General features: G+C 35.7%; 1 protein-coding gene across 3 annotated transcripts in view; it reads left to right on the top strand.

Annotated features, from left to right (window-relative positions):
- LOC6040673 (GATA-binding factor C) overlaps positions 1-16,669 on the top strand; it is a 359,437-nt gene extending 342,768 nt beyond the window's left edge. For all 3 annotated transcript variants that reach the window (XM_038252283.1, XM_038252293.1, XM_038252301.1), the window contains exons 6-8: positions 15,284-15,491; positions 15,657-15,844; positions 15,910-16,669. In XM_038252283.1, coding sequence (XP_038108211.1) covers positions 15,284-15,491; positions 15,657-15,844; positions 15,910-15,933 — 420 coding nt within the window. In that variant the 3' untranslated portion in view covers positions 15,934-16,669. The remainder of the gene's footprint in view (positions 1-15,283; positions 15,492-15,656; positions 15,845-15,909) is intronic.
- Positions 16,670-21,213: the final 4,544 nt, after the last annotated feature.

The raw sequence follows: 21,213 nt of genomic DNA on the forward strand, positions 1-21,213 counted from the left end.
CACTGCCGCTGCCGAAATCGACTGTGGGTGCCAGGCTTCGTATGTTATTGTATTTGATAAATTGTGTAATAGTAGCTCAAACAAATGTGTAAATTTAATTCTGTCTTAGTTCAGAAAAGCACTTATCATTGGATGACATATATTTGCTTGAGAAAATTGATCATCAAAAATTCATACTCCTAAATGCTTTTCCAACTGCAGTTTCGTATTCCCCTCAACGTCAATGCACTAGAAAACGAACGACATTCATAGGGGGCGAGAAAAATGTCTTATCTCAAACTGCTGCTTCCATTGTTCTTCACCCCCCAATTGACGAAGAAGTCCCTCGGAGACATTAAAGGAGACGGACGTCGGTTGACGCGGCGTGGCTGATCGGTGCCAATTCAAAGATGCTGCGTGTTGATAAGGCAGGAATTTATACCACTCGGTATGTTCTTCTTTCACCCCTTGGATATTGTTGGCAAATGTTAGCTTTAACGTTGGTGGAGGGTGTTAAATTTTGGGTTTTATGGGTTAATGATTTTTGAGATTCCTTGGAGAGGGGGTTTGCTAGGTTGTTGAGGCCTAAATTGCAAACAAAAATCTTCTAATAAATAAATCTTTGAATACAAAATATATTGATTTCTTTTTTGTTATATAATTATTACATTCCATTTATGCATTGCGTTTATTTATCTGAGCTTATTTTATCATTATTTAAAATAATGATAAATTTACATTAAAGAAGCTTCTAACACTAAAAAGCACGGGAACTCATTTTCACTCTCTTTTTTCTGTAAAATCTTGTAACTTTGTGTAGAGTTGATCAAATTTGATGCTTCCTGGTGCAAATATTAACTCTCAGAAAAAGCTGTAAATATCCGATCGTTTAAGGATTAATTTCTTTTTTCATGTCATTTGATACAAGTTAAATTTAAACAGATTTTTGATGACATATCTTTTCAAACAAACCATAGAATTTACACAGTGCCGTGCACTCAAAAAAGACTGTTTATGAAAAAATCGGTATTATATAAAATATAACTTTCTTAGAACCAGACATTTTCTTAAGGGGATACATACATGTAAATCGGTAAAAAATTTAGAGGTTGTTTTGAGCACCCACTTAAACATTTTTTAAAATCTGTTTTCAGGGCAATAAAATATACATTTTCATCTATTGACAAAACAAATTTGAAGACATTTAGTAGTAGAGCAATTCTCTGAGATTTTGGTCATACGATTTTTTCTGTATTTTTTAATTCGGCTGAAACTTTTTTGGTGCCTTTGGTATGCCCAAAGAAGCCATTTTGCATCATTAGTTTGTCCATATAATTTTCCTTACAAATTTGGCAGCTCTCCATACGAAAATGATGCATGAAAATTCAAAATCTGAAAAAAAATTAATTCTTCTTGCCGAAGATTAAAAATTTAATTTTGAAAATATTGCATTCGAAAAGATCGGAAAATTTCACTTCTTGTTTTTAACCCTTTGCATGGCAATATCTCAGCAACAAAGGGTCGTATCAACATAGTCCGAATAAGCAAAATATAGAGAATTTTTCAGCTCTTAAAAAATATTGTTTTCAAAAGTGGGCAAACATGGTCAATACTTTTAAAAAATCAATAACTGCGACTATTTTCGAAAAAAAATGCATAAAAATAAGCAAATTGAGCAATTCTCTACGAAATCGGTCTTTTATCTTTAATTTTAATTTTTATATTTTTTAATCTGACTGAAACTTTTTTGGTGCCTTCAGTATGCTCAAAGAAGCCATTTTGCATCATTAGTTTGTCCATATAATTTTCCTTACAAATTTGGCAGCTCTCCATACGAAAATGATGCATGAAAATTCAAAATCTGAAAAAAAAATTAATTCTTCTTGCCGAAGATTAAAAATTTAATTTTGAAAATATTGCTTTCGAAAAGATCGGAAAATTTCACTTCTTGTTTTTAACCCTTTGCATGGCAATATCTCAGCAACAAAGGGTCGTATCAACATAGTCCGAATAAGCAAAATATAGAGAATTTTTCAGCTCTTAAAAAATATTGTTTTCAAAAGTGGGCAAACATGGTCACTACTTTTAAAAAATCAATAACTGCGACTATTTTCGAAAAAAAAAAATGCATAAAAATAAGCAAATTGAGCAATTCTCTACGAAATCGGTCTTTTATCTTTAATTTTAATTTTTATATTTTTTAATCTGACTGAAACTTTTTTGGTGCCTTCAGTATGCTCAAAGAAGCCATTTTGCATCATTAGTTTGTCCATATAATTTTCCATACAAATTTGGCAGCTGTTCATACAAAAATGATTTATGAAAATTCAAAAATCTGTATCTTTTGAAGGAATTTTTTGATCGATTTGGTGTCTTCGGCAAAGTTGTAGTTGTAAACAAATTTTTGGTGATTTTTTATTTTACTTTTTGTCACTAAAACTTGATTTGCAAAAAACACTATTTTTTTTTTTTTATGTTTTAGAGGACATCAAATGCCAACTTTTCAGAAATTTCCAGGTTGTGCAAAAAATCTTTGAGCGAGTTATGAATTTTTGAATCAATACTGATTTTTTCAAAAAATCGAAAAATTGGTCGCAAAAATTTTTCAACTTCATTTTTCGATGTAAAATCAAATTTGCAATCAAAAAGTACTTAAGTGAAATTTTGATAAAGTGCACCGTTTTCAAGTTATAGCCATATTTAAGTGACTTTTTTGAAAATAGTCGCAGTTTTTCATTTTTTTAAATTAGTGCACATGTTTGCCCGCCTTCGAAAAAAATATTTTTGAAAAGCTGAGAAAATTCTCTATATTTTTGAACTTTGCTGATACGACCTTAAGTTGCTGAGATATTGCCATGCAAGTGTTTAAAAACAGGAAAATTGATGTTTTCTAAGTCCAACCCAAACAACACACCATTTTCTAATGTCGATATCTCAACAGCTAATGGTCCGATTTTCAATGTTAAAATATGAAACATTCGTGAAATTTTCCGATCTTTTCGAAAAAAATATTTTTAAAATTTAAAAAAAAAATTAAAAATAATGTTTTTTTTGCAAATCAAGTTTAAGTGACAAAAAGTTTAATAAAAAATCACTAAAAAAATTTTTACCGTGTATCATTTTTTTTCAGTGTAGTCCATATCCGTACCTACAACTTTGCCGAAGACACCAAATCGATGAAAAAAATCCTTCACAAGATACAGATTTATGAATTTTCATTCATCATTTTTGTATGGCCAGCTGCCAAATTTGTATGGAAAATTATATGGACAAACTAATGATGCAATAAGGCTTCTTTGGGCATACCGAAGGCACCAAAAAAGTTTCAGTCGGATTAAAAAATACAAAAAAAAATCGAATGACCGAAATCTGAGAGAACTGCTCCATTTGTTTTTGGGGCTTATTCTTAAAAAGGGATAGGCGACATAAACCATGATATATAGTTTATTTTTGCAACGGTCTCATTTTATAGCCAAAAAATCGATGAAAAAAAGCTAATATTTTATTTCCGCACTTCAGAAATCAGTTGAACTAAGAAATTATGATAAATAACTTACAAAAATGAAAGGTTAAAGCTAAAAGTGTCTCGCTGATGGCTTCTCTACACTACATGTTTGATCTCTCAAAAACATTATAAAATCAGTGACAACAAATAATCGTTAAAATCTCATGCAAGGCTTCGCGTTCAGCGTTCATCCAATACGTTCTTCGTCGCGTCTGATCTGGTCACAAATCTGCATCCCCCAAAGTTCTTTGGACGGCTTTCACCGTCGGATGATCTCCCCCTCGACGACAAATAAGAGGGATGAAGAAATTAACGCAGTAATTCGTCGCCATCGTGCTAACTTGTCGTACGTGCATTTTGGGCCAAATTGAGTTAAGAACGCCATTTTGTGCAGCTCACAATGCCTCACCTTTTGACCTTCACAGATCCCCAAAATTCGACTTCAATCCTGAGATATTCATCAAAAACCGAAAAAACTCCGTGCATTTTTGTCACTTTACATATGAAAGTAGTTTCAATCTTGTCGTGCTATCTTGTCACTCCATGAAAATTGATGTAAGTGCGACAAATGGCCAAAGGGATTTCAGGCCAGGAAAGTCAGGATGCGTTTGTCGCACGTACAAGCTAGACTACCGTAAACATTTGTAATTATAACTCGGGACTCCAGCAACCAACTTCAACCAAACTTTGGGACAATGCACAGAATGGTGAGCCTAACAAAACGTGTTTGTTATTGTTTACATTGCGTGCTCTCGTTTTTGTTTATTCAAGGTCAAACATTAAAACGCGTTTTTCTCGGAACGTCAAAATGGCGGGTGCGACAAGATAGCACGACGACGTCGAATTGGCGTTCTGTTTCGGTACATCTAACGTAATTACGCCGCGCCCCGACTTCAAGACCAACAGCAACATCTGACTGATGGAGTTGACTGCGGCTCTGACGACTCTGACGGAGATGCTGCCTGCGCCGGCGAAAGACCGACATCCTCAAACGTCAGATTAATGAGAGATGATTATTGCGAGATAAATTTCGCCGCCATTAAAATTCGCGTTGATTAGCATGATAAATTTCGCTCTCGAAATAACCGCGACCAGGCGGCTTTGGCATGTAGCGCGGTGTTTTTGGTGGGTTATTTTGTGTGCACTTGCTTGCAAGTACGATTAATGTTCGACTTGAGAAGTGGTAATAAATCTTTAAGTTGGCATAGACGCCGCAGAGTGAATATTCTGTTCTGTAGATTATCCCGAATTCATCCAATCTCAATCAAATGTAACAAAACATCTGCCTAACCGTTCAAATCTTAAACTTGCACCGATGCGTAAAACAATTTGCATTCCCAGCTTCCTTGTCACCTTTCACGTATCCACTCCAAGTCGTCACTACTGTATCATTATTATTGATTGAACAGACGATCCTTTGCCGCCATGCTTCCCTGACAAGGACCACTTTACCTCCATTCAACAAATAAAACGATACAATTTTCATTTCCTCCTGTTTTTGCCTCTCTCAGCCCAGCATCCCTGAACAACAATAATGGCGTCAATGAAAAGAATCAAACTTCGGCTCTCATTCATGCCGAGAGGTATCATGTGATGATTGAACGCCGCACAAAAACGAAAAAAAATGCCTGCAAAAACTAACATTCGTCGCCGTTCAAAACAAACATAGCCTAGCAATTTGGCATCCCCGTTGGTGAGGGGAATGACACAAGAAGCAAACAAAAAAAAAGTATCGGTAATTGATCCTCGAGAGTCGGCGGCCCATTCACGGGCGCGCAACGGTTTCAATTACACAATTTAAGTGATTCTCGTTAGGGTACCTGGCCGTTTTTGAAGGACGAAATCCAGGAGGCCGGACCGAGACAGGAAGGGAGCGAAAATGTATATAATTTCCGCACAATAGAAGCCAACCTGGTCCTGGAGACGGGATCTCCTCTTTTTTTGTGGTATGGCAGGGTTGCCAAATATTAATAACCTAATTACATTAAGAGCGAGTTTTTCACCGATGTGAAACAGGTCGTATCGAGGTGCTCCGATTTGGATGAAACTTTCAGGGTTTGTTTGTCTATACATGAGATGAACTCATGCCAAATATGAGCCCTCTACGACAAAGGGAAGTGGGGTAAAACGGGCATTGAAGTTTAAGGTCCAAAAAACATGAAAAATCTTAAAATTGCTCGCATTTCCGTAAAACTTCATCAATTCCAACTCTCTTAGATGCATTCGAATGGTCTTTTGAAGCCCTTCAAAATGTGCTATAGACATTCATGATTGGTTTTACTTTTTCTCATAGCTTTTGCAAATTACTGTTAAAAATGGATTTTTTTAAAACCTTAATAACTTTTCCCAACAGCCTCCAACACCCATACTCCCATAGGTCAAAAGTTAGGAAATTTCATGGACTATAAGCCTAAGGTACTAACTTTTTGGCCAATCGCAGTTTTTCTCATAGTTTGACGATTTTTCTAGAACAAACATTTTACAACGTTAGTTTTTGCCCTGTAGGCCGCCATAGCGGCATTTTTTGGTCTCAATTTTGTCATATTCGGAATCCTCGGACAATTTCACGTAAGTTAAGAGTATTGGAGTTGTAAATTTGATTGGAAAAATTGCCGTTTAGAATGAATTAAAATATTTTTTAACAATTTGTTGGATTGGGGGTAAAACAGGTTTTCGCCTACTTGATACAGCATTTGACGTATTGGTCATAGGTAGGGCTAGTGATTTTTCGCGATTTCGCGGAAGCCGCGTAATCCGTGAAATTTGCCTCTGGCCGTGAAATTAAGTAAATACCGTTAAATGCTGCGAAATTTGAAATAGTTATTAGAAAAATCACTTTTCTGTTCCCAAATTAAACAAAAATGCAAGGCAAATTTAGATTTATTTTTTTTTGAAAATATTGTTCATTACAATATTTTTCGATGCACAGATAATTAGTTGAAAATTTCTTATAAAATTTCTTGACTTCGCAAAATTCTAAAAGAATGTAAAATAACGTTATTGAAAACTACAGTAAATGAAAACAGTAAAAAAATAGCTATTTTATATTTTGAAGAGAAGATAATAAAAAAAAATAGCTATTTTATCAATTATGCCGGGACCGTGGTGTAGGGGTAAGCGTGATTGCTTCTCACCCAGTCGGCCTGAGTTCGATCCCAGACGGTCCGGGTGGCATTTTTCGAGACGAGATTTGTCTGATCACGCCTTCCGTCGGAAGGGAAGTAAATGTTGGCCCCGGGCTAACCTAAAAAGGTTAGGTCGTTAGCTCAGTCCAGGTGTAGGAGTCGTCTCGTCGGAATCTCGCAATCGAGAACGCCAAGGCAAAGCTGTAGAGCGAATAATTTGATTTTTTTTAGCTATTTTATATTTTGAAGAGAAGAGTAAATTTAGTTATAAATGAAGTTTTTTATTCAATTGGTTTAAAATACAATACAGGTTGAAATAAAATTTACTTTGCATTTTGCATGGTATCATCATTTTTTGGAATTATCTTTGTTTGAATGCAAAAATTATATTTATTTATTTTACATTTATTTTGCTCATTCTACTTTTAGGTTTTGTTTCGAGTTAGAGATATTTTAGCAAAATAAATTTCGAAAATCTCATTTAAATTAAAATAGCTGAATCATAATTTGACTGACGCAAATTCTGCATAACTAAAAAAAAATCAATATTTCGTCGCCATCGTGCTAACTTGTCGTACGTGCATTTTGGGCCAAATTGAGTTAAGAACGCCATTTTGTGCAGCTCACAATGCCTCATCTTTTGACCTTCACAGATCCTCAAAATTCGATTTCAATCCTGAGATATTCAATGAAAACCAAAAAAAGCTCCGAAAATTTTTGTCACTCTACATATAAAAGAAGTTTCAATCCTGTCGTGCTATCTTGTCACTCCCTGAAAATTGATGTAAGTGCGACAAAGGGCAAAGGGATTTCAGGTCAGGATGCGTTTGACGCACGTACAAGTTAGACTACCGTAAACATTTTTAATTATAACTCGGGACTCCAGCAACCAACTTCAACCAAACATCGGGACAATGCACAGAATGGTCAGCCAAACAAAACGTGTTTGTTATTGTTTACATTGCGTGCTTTCGTTTTTGTTTATTCAAGGTCAAACATTTAAACGCGTTTTTCTCGGAACGTCAAAATGGCGGGTGCGACATGATAGCACGACGACGTCGATTTGTTTTTAAAATAAATAATATGTGTGAGGTGGTTTTATTTCTATATTGAACTACTGCTTACTTTTTTAGACACTTTTCTGTATATAATTATGCTTAAACAAAATATTTTTGTGTTCATTTTGAGCAGATTTTAGAGTGCCGTGAAATTGCCGTGAAATCCGTGGTTTCAAAAACTAACATGCCGCGTAATTTCGATTTTTTTGCCGTGAAAAATCACTAGCCCTAGTCATAGGGTTAATAAGATCTTTAACTTTTTTCAAAAATGTTTTATTTAATTATTTTTTAAAGAAATATTACAACTCCAATACTTCTAACTTACGTGAAATTGTCCGAGGATTCCGAATATGACAAAATTGAGACCAAAAAATGCCGTCTTCTCGGTCTACAGGGCAAAAACTAACGTTGTAAAATGTTTGTTCTAGAAAAACCGTAAAACTATGAGAAAAACTGCGATTGGCCAAAAAGTTAGTACCGTAGGCTTATAGTCCATGAAATTCCCTAACTTTTGACCTATGGGAGTATGGGTGATGGAGGCTGTTGGGAAAAGTTATTAGGGTTTTAAAAAAAATCCATTTTTAACAGTAATTTACAAAAGCTATGAGAAAAAGTAAAACCAATCCTGGATGTCTATAGCACATTTTGAAGGGCTTCAAAAGACCATTCGAATGCATCTAAGAGAGTTGGAATTGATGAAGTTTTACGGAAATGCAAGCAATTTTAAGATTTTTCATGTTTTTTGGACCTCAAACTTCAATGCTCGTTTTACCCCACTTCCCTTTGTCGTAGAGGGCTCATATTTGGCATGAGTTCATCTCATGTATAGACAAACAAACCCTGAAAGTTTCATCCAAATCGGAGCACCTCGATACGACCTCTAGAACAAACCGAGCAGAATCTACAAATACTGCCTCTTAAAATCCTTGAAGCCATGCTGAAGGAACAACGTGCAGATTAAGCTGCAATTTTCCAACAACCATCAAATTTGTGAAACTGGCAACCCCGCAACAAACCGAGAAAATCCTGTCGCAAAAAAAAGAAAGGAAAATGCCGGTGTGCAAAAGCGTTTGACAATTGACAGATTTAAGAGGACTTCCACATTTGTGCCCGGTATGGTGGTTCCACCGAGAGAGAGAGAGAAAGGGCAGAAAAAAACTACATTCGTCCCTGCCGCACGGGGCCAGAACTGCGGGCACCGAAAGCAATGAGAAATTGCTACCGATTACGATCTTGGCGAAGAAAAATCTGACGGACCGTTTATTCGCGTAAACAGTTGGCTGGCTGGTTGGGTGGCTTGTGAGGAATTTCATTGGGTGAGCTTTACGGTGAAAGGAATGTTTGTCATGGGTTGGATGTTTAAATTTTTTGATAAATTTTGATCTTCAAAAAAAAATTAAGGAATCACGTTTACATCGACGCACATCTACCGGATTTCCCGAGCAGGTGGAATTAGCTCAAGAATAACAAGCTTTGATACGATTTAATAACTCATAATAACACGAGAAGATCAAAACCTGTTAAACCAAGATCTCAACATTTTATTGAAATTCCCCGATTAGCTGTTATAATAACTCAGATCACTGGCGGTACCAGGGGGGCCTGGGAGGGCACGTGCACCCCTTCGGCAGGAATTTGTTCTAGATTAGTCCGGAGGTAATTTACAAACACCGTAAAAAAAATCTCATGCGAATCTCTGCCAGGGCCTGGTACCGCCAGTGACTTAGATAATCACAGAGAAATTGTACTTTAAATAACTGACATTGTTATTATTTTTTCTTGTAATAACAAACCAATAACAAAAAAGTCACAGCAAACAAATATGTAACAAAACATGGTAATCGGCCCCCCTTTTCACTAATAGTTACACACAAGATCCTCTGTAATTACTTTTAGCTTTATGTAAAATTTAATCACAAAAACCGACTCGATCCTAACCAGGCCCAGCACCAAAAAGGACCTAATGAAAATAATTTTATGAAAAAAATATACAATTAAATAGCGACTCCAACTCCGACTCCGGCATTCTGAGATTAACTGACTCCGACTCCGACTCCGGCTCCAGCTTTCAGCTCTAACCGACTCCAACTCCGACTCCAACTCCGGCCTACCAACTTTAGCCGACTCCGACTCTGACTCCAGCTTTCAAAAAAAGGGTGGCTCTGACTCCGACTCCACATATTTTTAAATGTTTCAAAAGTTATTTAACTATTATTTCAAAAACATTGATAAATAGAATTATTTGAAAACTCTCTAAGTGAAAAAACGAAAGTTTTACAAATTTTGTACGTTATTGAAACAGAAATAAAAAAATATCTCCAGTTTAAAGGCATTTTCAGAAGAACAGTTTGGTAAATAAATATTCATTAAATTTATTTTAAGCTAAAATATTAAATTGTTATTTTTGAATGATCATTTAAAGGAAGCTGGCCTTAATGTCACCTTGATATTTTTTTTTTAAATAACAATTTTAAATGCAATTATTTTTTAATGATCCATTGATTTTTTAAAGACGTGCATGAACATCACGCAATGCCTGAAAAAGATTATAATTACAAATCAATGTATTAATATATATATCTTCGGGAATGGACGTCTTTTGAAATCTCCGTGACCTAGAAAATATTCTACCTTAATTTTAAAATTTTCTATTTATTTAAAAAGAGGCGAGCAATACATCTTGAATCTTCACCTAAAATGAAGCTTTATGTATGGTCGCGCCTCCATCAAAATATATGAAAAAAGTTAGAATTGTTTAAAAAACTAACTTAATCCACCTATGTGGTTGATGCCTTCCTCACTTTTTACCAACAATGGTAATAATATGAGTGGTTTAGACACATATTTCAGCTATTTTTTTTAGGTCCAGAAAAATAAGTACACAGATATAACTGAAGTGGTCGGAACACGAGACAGAGTTGTCAGATCATCAATTTTGTGGACTCGTTAGAAAGGATTTTCGATTACCTAACCAACAATGGGTTGGATGATGGATCCGGACATCGTTTACATGCATTTAAGTGAGATCCGGCTTCAAAAAAGTACATAAATATCACTTAAGTGGTCATAACTCGAGACAGGGTTGCCAGATCTTCAATGATGTGGATTCATTGGAAAGGTCTCTCGATTACCTAACCATTGATTGGTCGGATGATGGATCCGGACATCGTTTACATGCATTTAGGTGAGATCCGGCTTCAAAAAAGTACATAAATATCACTTAAGCGGTCATAACTCGAGACAGGGCTGCCAGATCTTCAATGATGTGGACTCATTAGAAAGGTCTTTCGATTATCTAACCAACGATAGGTTGGATTATGGATCCGGATATAGTTTACATGCGTTTAGGTGAGATCTGGATTCAAAAAAGTACATAAATATCACTTAAGTGGTCATAACTCGAGATAGGGTTGCCAGATCTTCAATGTTGTGGACTCGTTGGAAAGGTCTTTCGATTACCTTACCAACGATGGGTTGGATGATGGATCCGGACATCGTTTACATGCATATAAATGAGATCCGGCTTCAAAAAAGTACATAAATATCACTTAAGTGGTCATAACTCGAGACAGGGTTGCCAGATCTTCAATGATGTGGACTCGTTGGAAAGGTCTCTCGATTACCTAACCATTGATTGGTCGGATGATGGATCCGGACATCGTTTACATGCATTTAGGTGAGATCCGGCTTCAAAAAAGTACATAAATATCACTTAAGTGGTCATAACTCGAGACAGGGTTACCAGATCTTCAATGATGTGGACTCGTTAGAAAGGTCTCTCGATAACCTAACCAACGATGGGTCGGATGATGGACCCGGACATAGTTTACATACATTTAAGTGAGATACGGCTTCAAAAAAGTACATCAATATCACTTAAGTGGTCATAACTCGAGATAGGGTTGCCAGATCTTCAATGTTGTGGACTCGTTGGAAAGATCTCTCGATTACCTAACGAACAATGGGTCGGATGATGGATCCAGACATCGTTTACATGCATTTAAGTGAGATCCGGCTTCAAAAAAGTACATAAATATCACTTAAGTGGTCATAACTTGAGACAGGGTTGTCAGATCTTCAATGTTTTAGAATCATTGGAAAGATCTCTCGATTACCTAACGAACAATGGGTCGGATGATGGATCCAGACATCGTTTACATGCATTTAAGTGAGATCCGGCTACAAAAAAGTACATAAATATCACTTAAGTGGTCATAACTTGAGACAAGGTTGCCAGATCTTCAATGTTTTAGAATCATTGGAAAGGTCTTTCGATTACCTAACCAACGATGGGTTGGATGATGGATCTGGACATAGTTTAAATGCATTTAAGTGAGATCCGGCATCAAAATTCCAGCACCCGATTCGCAACTTTGACACTTTTTTATACGTAACTTTTGAACTACTTATCGGATCTTCAAACAATTCAATAGTGCAGTATGAAGCACCAAACCGGACCGAATGCAACTTGTTTGACTCAAATCGGATCAGCCAGTGCCGAGAAAACTTGGCAAGAATTTTGAGCACCAAGGGGAATACGCACACACATACACACACACACACAGACATTTGTTCAGTTTTCGATTCTGAGTCGATAGGTATACATGAATATATGTCTACGAGCTGTTTTTCAAAAGTTACTTTTCCGAGCAGGATTATAGCCTTACCTCAGTGAGGAAGGCAAAACAAAAATCCACAGGTTAAATATTTTCTAGGTCACGGATATTTCAAAAGAATACTTAAGCTACCTTTCCAAGAAGATTTTTTTAGGTACATTTAGTTGCAATGACTATCACCTTCCATCATATTGGCGTGGGACAAACAGTGTGAGAAAATTCTTATCTGTTGAATAATATTTTGATTTTGATTATTTTGAATAATATTTGAAATATAAATTAAAATCCTATAATTTTTCTATACTTTTTTTATCTTGAAATCCTATCCTATCCTGCAATCTTGAAATTTGTTCAACGATAATATGCAACAATATAAAAATAATAAATAATAATAATAAATCCCTGGTTTTAATGTTGGTTTCAAGAAAGCAAACGGCACACCAAAAAATCAAAAGTGCTCCAATCTGTTTCGTAATTGTATCAGACCATGGCTGAAATATTTACGGAAATGTTTTGGGCAAACATCGTAGTTTTCCAATAAACTTACCTCAGAGTTAATTCAAATGTATTCATCTCATCAATGCTCAAAGAAAAGTACATAGTTGGCTTCAAAATAATTAATTGATTTTTTTTAAATCAACTGAACATTCTAAAATGTCTCTTCGACACCAAATTTCTATCTCATCACAGTTTCAGGCTGCAAATTATTGAAAAACACTTTTTTTCGCATGTTCAAAAATAGAAGGGGTCGTACCGCCCTTCAATCAGGAGATATCAAAATACGGACCTCGGATTCGTGATCAGGGACAAAAGTTACTCCTTAGGACAAAGTTTCACGCAAATCGGAGAGGGGTCGGGGCAACTTTTTCCTATTTTGTGTGAGTTGGTAGGGAATCAACCTTATATTGTAGAACATTGTTACACTCTTGAAACACGAAATTTAAAAATGAAAAATCTTGTTCCAATGAAAAAAAATACCCTTCTCGGTTTTTGCAGATTTTAAAAGTACGCACAATTTTCCATAAAATTTCATGTCCCAAAAAAATTACAGTTTCGTAACATAACTTTTTTTGTTTTTGTGTGATTTGGCGAAGAATTACCCATACATAAAAAGCTAAGTGTTTGAAATATTTGTTACACTTTGATATTTTAAATCATATTTTTTAAATAATGGAGCACTTCCATTCGAGCAGTTTTTGCTTTTTTCTACAATGTATTTCTTATGGAGCGAACTGCCAAAAACTGGTCGACCGCGAAATCGTCAAAAATTCTCTAACACTAGTGGTAAGATATGCAAACTTGATCGGTGAACACTCTCAAAACCCGTAATCTGAGTTACCCAGAAACAACGCAAAGCAGTTCCACCAAAACCTGACACGTGATACCGACCGGCTAATCTGCGCCAGTCTTCGACAGGTGTCATAATCAAGAGATTAGCTGACTGCTACTGGCACCGCACGCACCAAACGAGAGTCATCGTGATGCGCTGGCTGAGCGGCGGTACCTCTGTGGACATGGTCCAAGTCACGCCGGTGACGCCCGCCGCGATGGCGATGAATCGATCCAATCAGCTTATCAACTCATTCGCATAAGTCAACTGCCCGATCAACGCGTGCTAGCTGGTTTGGCGGTGGAACTGGCTGGCTCCTGAGGAAGTGGATTATATTTTTCACCCAATCAATTAGGGGTGACACATTTCGTCTTCTGTGCAAGGTGTAAGTAGGGTGGTTGGACTGATGTTGGGCTTAATCAAAATAAGATACAATGACTTGACTTACAAAGAAGAACCAACAAAGTGTCAACAACTCATACCCCGAGGGCGCCTGTTTGGAACGCCTTATCGAAAGCAAGGAACGTTTTAATAGCGTCCGATACGTGACCCACCCAAGATGGCCTTTATCAGCTCATTGACACACCGCCGCCGTTGACTCAATAGGCCTAACCGGTGGCAGCGATTTGTTTACACTTAAGGTGCAATTGAGCTATGGTATGGTGTGGTGAGTACAAAGTAACATGTCCAAATGCGGATTAACGCGGTTGTAATTGACTCATTTTGTTTGCCAATGGGGGTGATGCGGAAGAAGCGGTTCCATGTTAGGATGGGTGTTATTAGTCCCCCACCATCTCAATTTGGTAGTGTGGCACTTGCGTTTTTGGAGTTGGATGTGGGAGTTTGTTTAGGAAATTTAATAGCTTTTTACAAATAATAAGAAAAGATTATTGTTGTTTTTTGAGCTCATCTCTGCCATTCTGAACTGGGTCATTGAAAGCAGTTTAAATTCTGTCTCCAGAAACAAGCCTGATACAAACTACACTTTCCCGTAATTTCGCTGCCGGCCAGACATACTCATCTGACCAATGTTGGTAAATTATGTAACAAACCTGAAACGAAAATGCAATCATCATACACACATAATGACTTCGGCTGGGTCCGATTGCCATCTGAGATTCTAGGAACCATCAAGATCATCTAATTAGTGGAATGTGCTACCAACTAACCATTGCAAGTCAAATTAAAGCAAGGAAAGAGAAAACACCCCACCATCGAAGCAACTAAATCGAGATCATTCACATCTCGTCAACGCGTCTTCAAGTCAGTCAGTCAGTCTTTAATACTTATGCTAAATGCCCGCAAGTTATGCTAAAAGGAGAGCAAAAAAGTCGGGCTTTCGCTCATCCGAGGTTGGAGTCGCGGCTAAATCGAGCGGAACGTCGACGACGACGGCGGTGGCGGCCGCAACGAACCCGCGCGCCACACACGCGCCAGCAGTTCTTGGAACACACCCGGGATCCAGGGAACAGGCGGTCACGTGGCCTCTCGACATCGAAAGTGGCATGAATTAGCTATTTATTATGTCATTTATTGGCACCCTAACGCCAACTGTATTGTTTGTCGATATTTCCGACTTTTGTTTCATTTACTCCCCCCCAAAAAATGAGTGTCATTTTGCCACTTGTCATCAAAATGCCCTCTTTTTCTCCTTTTTCCTCCACAAATAGGTAAACCGTCCCCTGACGATGAAGAAGGAAGGCATCCAAACCCGGAACCGGAAGCTGTCGTCCAAGTCGAAAAAGAAAAAGGGCGGCATGGGTGCCGGGTCGTGTCTTCCGCTCGGAGGTCACCACCACCATCACCTGGGTGACCTGATGAAACCGCTGGACCACAACCACAAGTCGGCGTTCCCGGGGGCTTTTCCTGGAGCGATGGGTGAGTTTTTTTTATTTTGGAGACAACACAACACAGGTAGAAGCTAGAGAAGCTGGAAGATTCAAAATATCGCAACCTTTTCCAAATCTCAATTACTTGAAATAAGAAGTACTTTTCAACAGTTCTTCATCTACGCAAATCTAATTACTGTCATTTCCCCCACAGGTCAGCACAGCCACCTGTCCGGTGGGCTGCATCCGGCCCACACGCACATGCACGGCGGCTGGTACGCAACCGGCATGGGCGCCCTCGGCACGTCCACCAGCCTGCAGAGTGGCTTCGGCAGTGCCAGCACGCTCGGCGGGGGCGTCGTGCCCCACTCGCAGTCGTACCACCTGGGATTGAACTCGATGGTGAGTTCCAACCTGCTGCTCTAAAAGCATATCTTAAAGTCATTTTTTTTTTCTAAACTCATCAGAGCTGGCGCTCGGAATACACGTGATGGAGCAGTAACAACTTCAACACCAACCTGTTTGAGTTTAGCACGTCCCCAAAGTTGCAGTCTCACCATCATCATCACCACAGCCATCAGTCAGACACCCTGCAGCAGCCGGCCCATCTTCATCCCGGGGTGGGTCTGCTGGAGCATCATCACTATCACCATCACCTCGGTGGGCACGAGCATCATCATCACCTACACGTTCCCGCGCTGAGCACGGCCAGCAACAACAGCAGCAGCAGCCAAGATCTTGACGTGCAAAGTCAGCAGCAGCAACAGTTTCAACAGGAGCAGCAGCAGCAGCAGTCACAACTTCATCAACATCAGCTGCACCATCTGGCGGCAGTGGCCACGGCGAATCAAGTACAAATGTAATGCGAGCTTAAGTTCACATAAAGTGAGGATCATGGAAGCGTTCTCGTTTCAGAATTCAATTTCAAACTTAATCATCTTTTTCCAAGTTTTTTTATGACTAATACAAATTTGAAATGAAAAAATAACTTGTACACTAGTTGAATTACAGTGTCTAACGTTTATTTTTGCTGCTAAATTTTGGGCTTTCCAAAAATTTGCTTCTCGGGACTTCAGTTCGAAAAACGACGCAAAATTATCTGAGAAATGCATTTTAGAAACTTTTTTTTCTAAAATAAAAAAAAGAAAACAAATTTTGAATTTCAAGCTCTATGAAGTTTGCATTTAATTTTCTTAGCTTTTTGCAACTATAGAATAATACAGGTATCCTGTGACTTTGCAATTGTATTTTTTTGTAATTTTTGTAATTTTTGTAATTTTTGTAATTTTTGTAATTTTTGTAATTTTTGTAATTTTTGTAATTTTTGTAATTTTTGTAATTTTTGTAATTTTTGTAATTTTTGTAATTTTTGTAATTTTTGTAATTTTTGTAATTTTTGTAATTTTGTAATTTTGTAATTTTGTAATTTTTGTAATTTTGTAATTTTGTAATTTTGTAATTTTGTAATTTTGTAATTTTGTAATTTTGTGATTTTGTAATTTTGTAATTTTGTAATTTTTGTAATTTTGTAATTTTGTAATTTTGTAATTTTGTAATTTTTGTAATTTTTGTAATTTTTGTAATTTTTGCAATTTTTGTAATTTTTGTAATTTTTGTAATTTTTAAATTTTTGTAATTTGTGTAATTTTTGTAATATTTGTAATTTTTGTAATTTTTGTAATTTTTGTAATTTTTGTAATTTAAAAAAATGAAGAATTTTTGATTTTTTTTTAATTTGAAGCATTTTTAAAATTTTTGAACAATTTGGAACAATTTGGAACAATTTGGAAGAATTTGGAAGAATTTGGAAGAGTTTGGAAGAATTTGGAAGCATTTAGAAGAATTTAGAAGAATTTGGAAGAATTTGGAAGAATTTGGAAGAATTTGGAAGAATTTGGAAGAATTTGGAAAAATTTTGAAGAATTTGGAAGAATTTGGAAGAATTTGGAAGAATTTGGAAGAATTTGGAAGAATTTTGAAGAATTTAGATGAATTTGGAAAAAAATTGAAGAATTTTGATTTTTTTTTTAAATTTAAGAATTTTGAAATTTTTGGAAGAATTTTGAAAAAAAAATAAATATTTTGAAGAATTTTTAAGAATTTTGAAGAATTTTGAAGAATTTTGAAGAATTTTGAAGAATTATGAAGAATTTTGAAGAATTTTGAAGAATTTTGAAGAATTTTGAAGAATTTTGAAGAATTTTGAAGAATTTTGAAGAATTTTGAAGAATTTTGAAGAATTTTTAAGAATTTTGAAGAATTTTGAAGAAATTTTGAAGAATTTTGAAAATTTTTGAAGAATTTTGAAAAATTTTGAAGATTTTTGAAGAATTTTGAAGAATTTAGAAGAATTTGGAAAAAATGGAAGAATTTGGAAGAATTGTGAAGAATTTTGAAGAATTTTTTAAAAAATTGAAGAATTTTGAAATTTTTTGAAGAATATTGAATTTTTTTTAGAATTTTGAAGAATTTTGAAGAATTTTGAAAATTTTTAAAAAATTTTGAACAATTTTGAAGAATTTTGATTTTGGAAGAATTGTGAAGAATTTTGAAGATTTTTTTTAAAAATTGAAGAATTTTGAATTTTTTTGAAGAATATTGAAAAAAATTTTAGAATTTTGAAGAATTTTGAAAATTTTTAAAAATTTTTGAAGAATTTTGAAGAATTTTGAAGAATTTTGAAGAATTTTGTAGAATTTGTAGAATTTTTAAGAAGTTTGAAGACGTTTGAAAAAATTTGAAGAATTTTTAAAGAATTGTTAAAGAAATTTTAAGGAATTTTTTGAATTTTTAAGATTTTTTTAGAATTTTAAAGTATTTAATCATTTAAAAAAAAGTTTGAATTTTTAATTATTTTTAAGAATTTTTAAGAATTTTCAAGAAATCATAAGAATTTTCATAAATTTTTAAGAAAGTTGAAGAATTTTGAAAAATTATGAAGAATTTTGAAAAATTATGAAGAATTTGAAGAATTTTTGATGAATTTTGAAGAATTTTGAAGAGTTTTGAAGAATTTCGAAGAATTTTGAAGCATTTTGTATAATTTTGAAGGATTTTTATGTTTTTAAAGATTTTGTAAGACTTTGCAAGATTTTTTTAATTTTTTCAAGGATTTGTTAAAATTTGCAATAATTTTAAATTTTAAAAATCTTTTTAATTTTTATTATTTTAATTTAAACAAATTCAAGGCCGTTGCAAATATTTTTCAAAAAAAATGCCCAGAAATATTGATTATAAGTAGGCAAATTATGATGAAAATATTTCGTTTAGACGACTATTTTAAATTTTTTAAATTTATTTTAAAATTCCACATCACTTAAAGAACCATTTATAACGTCCACGCATTGAAACCGAAATTCTCACCTTCGAAATGGGCGTGCAAAGATGATAAATTGATACACCGTTACCAGTGCGAAAGTAGACCCACAAACAAACAAAAACGGTCTACGGTCCGAAAATAGAAAAAAAAAACGAAACTCAGCCAAAAAACAAAACACAGAACGCAGCTTGCAACTTAGCACCAACCCCAGCATAGGCAGCAGCAGCAGCAGCAAAAAGATGTTGATAATTTATTAACTAATCCGATGAAGATAACAATCACCACCGCAATAAACACCCGCGGATCATAAAGCCAGACAGTGAACGATCGAATTTATCAACAGTACAGTCAGCAGCAGTGTGACGAACTAAAATAAAAAGAGAAGGACAGGGCTAATCAGACAGCAATGGCATTGAATCTGTTCTGTATGATATTGTAATATTAAAAATAGCAGATTTTAATCAGATTGATTAGATAGGATTTTCCAAAACAGCAAAAAAGGCAAAATATGCATAAGGATTTCAAATTTCGGTAACTGAAAAGAGCAAACAAAAAGTGCAATGATATCTAGAAATAGGTTTTGTAAATATATAATTTTGTAAACAAACAAAAAAGTACGTGTGAATTGGTTAGCAATGTAAGTAAGCAAAATGTTTTGGAAGTCAATTTGTCCCTCCATTTGCTGTCAAAATTTCCGAAACGGTAAACATATTTGATGCCATGTAAGTAAGTAGACTGGTCAGTGTGAAGTAAATGATAAATGTTTCCAGTCGCACGCATGGTTGAGAAATGCATTGTATTTTCAAAAATTTTAGAGCAAATTGATGTAAAAAGTGAGTCTTTATGATACAAATTCGATACAAAATCGAAACAACTGTAAATAACAGAAAAACTGGAAAATTTAAAATAAGTCAAAGTGTCGAAGTGTAACCTAAGTGTTAGTGTTAGGGAAAGTAACTTTTGATAAGGCATCATCACTGTTGAATACACAATGAATGTATGATATGATAGTTGTGTACGTACACAAATACTATGTTTAAGGGTTATTGGAAAATTTAAACATAAAAATATTGTAATTATAAACGCTGCTATGTAACAAAAGATTAAATATCTTGTAATATCAGAAAAAAAGATTGATATTAAACAAATATAAAAAAAAAAACATTACAGCGCTTTTATATCACATCCATTTTACGCCAAAAAAAAAACAAAAAAAAATATTATTATTGAAATATACTGCAGCGACCTCAAATTTAAATCATTAAATTTGTCCATTTTTCGAACCTCACCACAGTTCTGACCATGCGCGCTTACGCAAGCAAAAATAATTTTACCCGTCGACACGCGTTGCGCGACAAATAATTAAGCTTATGTACAGGTGTGGATCATGAGTCATCCTCACCTGGAAAGCCCTTTATTAATTTTCGCCAATTATTAGGCAATCAAAAAAAATGGTTAAGCTTTCAATTATGAATGTGCGATGTTATTCCACAGGGGAAATTGAAGGTGTGGCTTAACCAAATTCATTGGCATGTTTGTTCAATGGAGAATTCGACCTGCTCATTATTGACTTACATTTTTGAGAATATTTGAGGAACATAATTTTGATATTCCAATAACATAATTTAAAGTTTCACGACAATGGTTCGAACCCATGACTTCCGATTTTGAGGTGTACTCACTACACCATACGGAAAGTCATGAAGAATTGCAGAGGTCTGCATAATTTAATTCATGAGGTTCATCGATGCTTCTCATCGAAACGGACCACTTTTAGTAGAACAAAATTTAGTAGAGTTTTCGGGGACTGACTATAAAAACCCCAAAATTCTTGAGGAAGGCAGTTAGTTCCAGAATTAGTTCCAGTCAGTTCCAGCCAGCTCAACTCCAGTCCAGTTCCAGTTCCAGAAGACGCCCCTGACCAGCCAGACCCGCCAGCAGCCACCAGTAGCAGAGGCCCCAGTCCAGCCGGACTTAGCGGTGGAGGCCGCAGTCCGCCGGGACTTAGCCGCTGTGAAGAGTCCGCCGGGACTTAGCCGCTGTGAAGAGTCCGCCGGGACTTAGCCGCTGTGAAGAGTCCGCCGGGACTTAGCCGCTGTGAAGAGACCACCCGGGACTTAGGAGTTCGGGGTCTGGCATGGCTCGGCGAAGAGGTCTGGAGGACAAGTCTGGCTTCAACGTAGAGAACTGGTTCGACGAAGATCTCAATGCAAAGTAATGTGATCGTGCGCGTATAAGTTGACAAAAATGTAATCTTTAAAAAGTGTAATATACAGATAAGTGAAGTTTACTGATCTGTTTTGACTCTACAAGTAAATATCACAAAAATCCTGAAAGCCTAAACCGCTCGGGCCGTTCAATACCAAGTGTCTTTATTCTTCCCTACACTGCCGTTCTACGCATAATTGTCCCATGTCATTTTTGGACGAATTTGACTTTATGACATTTTTAA

Source organism: Culex quinquefasciatus, chromosome 1, assembly GCF_015732765.1.
Source record: "Culex quinquefasciatus strain JHB chromosome 1, VPISU_Cqui_1.0_pri_paternal, whole genome shotgun sequence".
Taxonomy (NCBI): domain Eukaryota; kingdom Metazoa; phylum Arthropoda; class Insecta; order Diptera; family Culicidae; genus Culex; species Culex quinquefasciatus.